At 62.5% G+C, this 4,863-nt stretch overlaps 2 protein-coding genes across 2 annotated transcripts in view; one reads left to right on the forward strand and one right to left on the reverse strand.

The window, feature by feature from the left end:
• Positions 1-4,863, reverse strand: part of LOC113216742 (cell growth regulator with RING finger domain protein 1) — a 35,909-nt gene that overhangs the window by 25,972 nt on the left and 5,074 nt on the right. The gene's annotated exons all lie outside the window — the stretch shown is intronic.
• On the forward strand, positions 1,364-4,584 carry LOC113216744 (uncharacterized; the record flags this gene model as incomplete). Its single annotated transcript, XM_026436561.2, is given in 2 exon segments — positions 1,364-1,635; positions 3,983-4,584. Coding segments are annotated over 2 exon segments (405 nt in total). The 3' UTR covers positions 4,313-4,584.

Raw genomic sequence — 4,863 nt, forward strand, 5'->3', positions numbered from 1 at the left:
TCGTGTGAGGCCACTTTGCGGGAGGTGGAGGTGGCTCTGGGGCCGCAGAGCCAGCAGCGCGGCGAACAACAGAGCGCACAGCCGCCGTCGTCGGCCTGGTGCACGTCACGTCGTGATCGGCGCCCGGGTCGTGCTCGCCGTCGTGCGCCGCGTGTGTCCGCGGCGTCCGCCCCGCCCAGCCGCCACGGCTGCTGGAGCGAGTCAAGACGCTCGACTGCCTCGTCTCTGTCCTCTCATCCGCCATCGGAAGCAGCCGTCATCCCAACTCGACCACACTGCGCGCGGTCCCGTTGTTGCGGGGATGCCAGGAGCAGGTGGACCGGGGTCGTTCAGTGACGGCCCGGCGACCGCCCGCGAGTGACGGTCCCGCGACATGGTGAGCTGCTCCAGAGTGGACTTCTGACATTTAACCGCCGCAGGGACAACTCGCACATGTGCTGCTGTGGACTAAAAGTGTAGCCAGTGAAAATGTCACCGGCCGAACCCGGATTCTGTCTCGGGCCGCCTAGAGAGAGTATGGGTCCCGTCCTCATAGACTGTCTGTCTAGGACCGCCCGCCGCGCCCCGTTCTTGCTGTTCTGAAGGGTCGCTCTCTGGCGGAGGCCTTTGCAGCTGAATCACTCTGAACGAGATGAAGCAAGGGTAGAGCGGGACGGCGGCAGTGTGGAGAGGAAGAGGGATGTTGGTGCGTGTGGGTGGTGTGGAATTCCCTCGCGTGTCCCTCCCTCCCTTTTGTGGTGTGGTTTTGTGCTGCGCAGTGGCTCGGCGCCTCCGTGCTGCTCAGCTACGCCGCTGCCTCTGACACGAATTGCGCGTACTCGCCGCGCCGGGCCGGCCCCGGCTGCGGCGGCTCAGCTGTTCAGGAGCACGGCGTGTGTGTGTGTCGAGCGCGGCAAACACGTGCGGCGGCCGCGGCCCTGTTGTCTGGCGCGGTGCCATCCACCCCTCCGCCTGGAGGGAGGCAGGGAGGGGTGCGGGGAAGAGGGGGGGGGCAGGACTCTGTCTCCCTCGCACACGCACACACTGAGCATAGCATGCCCGCCCCTCTGGTGTGCGCCACTGGCCGCGGGGAGGGGGAGGGGCGTTAGTAGACGGACATCGCGACCTGCCGCCGGCCGGCCCCGCGCTGCTCTAGCCCGCGGGGCCTGCGGGCCTCATGCGAGACTCGCGGGGCGGGAGGGGGCGGCGGGCGGGGACCGGGGGACTTTACCACACACCGCAGGCGGGCGGGCGCGCACCGCTCGCCCCATCAGTAGTACAGCCGTGCCGGCGCGCAGCCCAGCCCAGCCCCGGCGGCCCCAAGCCTAGCCCAGCGCGACGACAGCACACGGCCCGCCGGCCCGCCGCCGTCGTCGTCGGGGAGCTCAGTGACCACTGGCGATCGCCATGTAGCGCGCGCCCCCGCAGCTCCGCGCCCCACCGCGCCGCCCGCCGCGGCAGACGATATCAAAAGGAAGTGTTACAGCATTGATGCACCCCGCCCGGCCGCCGGCCCACGACGGCTGACGCGGCCGCGACCCGCCGGCCCGCTCCTCCGCGCGCTCCGCAGCGGCCAGCACTATGCCCTCGACGAGGGAGAGCGGGAGCGCGCGCCCCGCCCACGGCGGCAGCCCCAACGGACACCGGCTCAACACCGTGAGTTACACCCCCGCGGCCTCAGGAGAGGTCGACTAATTCCACCGTGCGCCGCGCGCCGCTCGAAAACGCCCTTCATAGTAGACCACTACTTCCATGTCCTGTTTTTGGTGCATTTGCGGTGTCGTTTCCGTCAGCAGTTTGCTTCGCCGAGTCAGCCGTGCTCCCCTGCGAAACAGGGGAATTAGTTTCCGTTCCGGCCTGACGCGACGGGCCCGGCGGCGCCCGCGCGGAGCTCTTTGTTTGCGTCCGCGAGTGGCTGACGGGAACCCCCTCGTGCACCACGAACCAAAACACCACCATTACAATCGGATTGAACGTGCCCTGACTGACGGGCGCCGAGTCCTGTCGTGTGCAAAAGCCTCGGTGCGCTCGGCTCTGGCGTCGAGGCCGCGCGGCACGCCCCCGCCTGCACTAGGAGCCCCCTCCCCGGTCTTCCCTCTGTGATGGTCCTCCGCGAGCAACGGCCGCGATGACGATGACGGACAGGTACGGTAAAGCTGCGACCAGATGCGTGGGTGGGTGTCTGGAGTGTCTTGTGTGTCTGCGCTATGCTGTTCGCATGGCTGAGGCAACCGAGACGCCCAAGAAGACACCCATGTAAACTATGGCAGCAGCAGCCTCGGGGTGCCGACTCTCGTCGTAGTATGTACGTGTTTGTCGGGGCCACCGACCGGATTGACGAGAACGTCGTGGCCGACTCGGAATCAGTTGATGACCAGCCCTCCCATGTGTAGATGGTGTGTGTGCATGTGTGCGAGAGAGAGAGAGAGAGAGAGAAAGAGAGGGAGAGGTAGGGAGAGAGAGGGGGAGTGTGGCCGGGCGCACGATAAGCGGGCGATGCACGTGGACGGACGCGCAGACGGACTGACGGACGCCTCTCCTCCAAACTCTCGCTCTCTTCTTTGCGCGAGTAGAGGAGAGAGAGAGAGAGGAGCGCTACCCTCCTGACTCTCCTCGAACGCAGCCCATGGGGGCGGGGATGAGAGGGGGGGGGGGCGTCTTGACTGTCCCAGTCCAGCCCCGCGTGGTGCGTACGAGGAAGTGAGCGTGGAGTGAAAGGCTCTCTTGGAAGGTGTTTGTCAATAGAAATCGTGGGCACAACGCGGAAGGCTGAGCCCGCGGATGACAGACTTAACCGGTAATAGGGTAACAGAGTTCACAGTCCGTGAAGGATTTTGCAGGATAGCTCGACAAGGATGGACTTCGCATACTGCAGCACCCCGTCCCCCTCCCCCCCCCTTGTCTATTGTGCCCAGTTTGAGCGTTTAAGCTTCTGGTGCGAGGACTTACGGGATCGGGTTTCGGGGGAATGACCCTGCTCCACCTTCCGCCTCATCCAGCTCCTCTAACCAAAGCCTGCTCGAGACTCGGCACAGCCGCACTGAGAGTTCTCCACCCCGCTCTAATAGGGCGTGGGGGGGGGGGGGGGTTGATAAGCGCGAAGCTGATAGCGGGTATTTGGTGATGACCGTGATCACTGGCCCTGGCTGGCCCGCGGGAGGGGGGGGGGGGGGGGGGGGGCGGTACGTACAGTACTCACGGCGCTCTAAAGGGCTCCCCAGGGTCACCGCATCCTCCTCTCTTTACTGTGATTGTTTATACAGTGCTGTCGACTTCTCTTTATAGCCAGGTTTGGGCCTTAAGGGGGACTGCCACCGCTTCTTTCGCCTGACTTTGGGCGAGAAAGTAATGAATGTGGCCTGTAGGCCAGGCGTTCAGTTCAAGCCCCACTTGGATTCGCCTCTTGGCTGCAAGAGACATACCTAGGACCTAACCCGGAACCCAGAACGTGGCCGGCCCCGCAGGTAGAGCTCCAGCTGGTTGGCGCACTGGCGGCGGGCTGGGCCGGGTTGGGCCCAGGCCTGGAGCCTATGGGTGGAGCCACTCGACTGGTGGTGGAGTAACAGGTTGCGCAACCTCCATCAGGACTCCAGGAGCGGGCCGGGTTAGGCCGGGGGACGGGTGCCAATACACAACCGGCGCGACTCCAGAGCCGCTGCCTGGGCCGGAGTCTCCAGTGAGCTCCACGTGGGGCCAGGGTGTGGAGCGTAGGGCCGGCCTAGCTGAGGGGGAAGTCCAGGCGCGACGGTGAGGCAGGGCGGCTATGTGAGTGAAGCGACATTCAACGCACATACTATTGTGTGCCAAATAAAAAATGATGATGATAATAATAATTGTGAACTGCGGTGGGTTACTGAGCCCACATTGTGACTCGTGGGTGTTCGTGTGCCGAGAGTGAAAGTGGGTCAGTCAAGGACGCGCGGGGCCGAGGGGCGGGAGGGCGGGACAGGTGCTGTTCGGTCCAGTGGTTTAACGCGCTCGGATCTTTTGCGCTGTGTTGCAGATGGACAACGCGGCGTTCGACGCCCACGGAGAGGCCGCACAACGCGCCGCCATGACCACGGTGGAGTTGGGGGAGATGGGCGCCGTCGCGCCGCGCGCCGCCTCCGGCGCCCCCAGGACGAACGGGACGAACGGGACGGCGGGCGGCGCCCCGCTGTGCAAGCCCGACCTGTGCAGGGCCATGGCGCCCCAGATCCTCGGCAAGCCCCCGGCCATGAGGCCCAACCCCTGGCACCGCTACAAGACGGTCCTGCTGGTGGCCACCGTCGCCGGGCTCGTCATTTGGGCCGTCGTGTACGGCCTGTTCGCCAACAAGTGGCAGAGCACTTAGACGGTCCGATCGAGGGCTGGGCCGAGGCCGAGAGAGACGCTCGCACAGGATTCCCGTCTGCACAAGGGCAGGCGGCTCGTGAATCTCGTCGTGGCGGTTGTGTACGGAACGTACGGAGCCTAATCTCATTATTACCTCTTAGGTATATTTTTTTTATGACTTTATGCGCTTGTTACACGTTATAGCAAATGAAGTATGCTTTCTAGGAGTAAGGACATGTGATACTGTGATGACTGATAATGTGAATATATAAATGTAATGCTATCATCTTATCATACAACTCGAATCTGTTGACCCAATCACCCGGTCAAACATTCAGCACAAAACTACCTATGGGCATCACAAATTTGTGGGTTGCCTGCCTACCTTATACCGGTTTGTGAGCATTCCAAAGTTGAGTTTTTGATGTAATGATCAGGAAAGAGTTATAACTACACAATGGTTAAATAATTTAGTTGTATTTTAGTTGTTGATATAGATTACATAACAGACAGATATGTATGCTTTTAAAAATATTTGAGCTTTACAACAAAAAGATACTTACATGAAAA

The sequence above is a fragment of the Frankliniella occidentalis genome, unplaced genomic scaffold (genome assembly GCF_000697945.3).
Source record: "Frankliniella occidentalis isolate FOCC.00 unplaced genomic scaffold, Focc_3.1 Scaffold59, whole genome shotgun sequence".
NCBI lineage: Eukaryota > Metazoa > Arthropoda > Insecta > Thysanoptera > Thripidae > Frankliniella > Frankliniella occidentalis.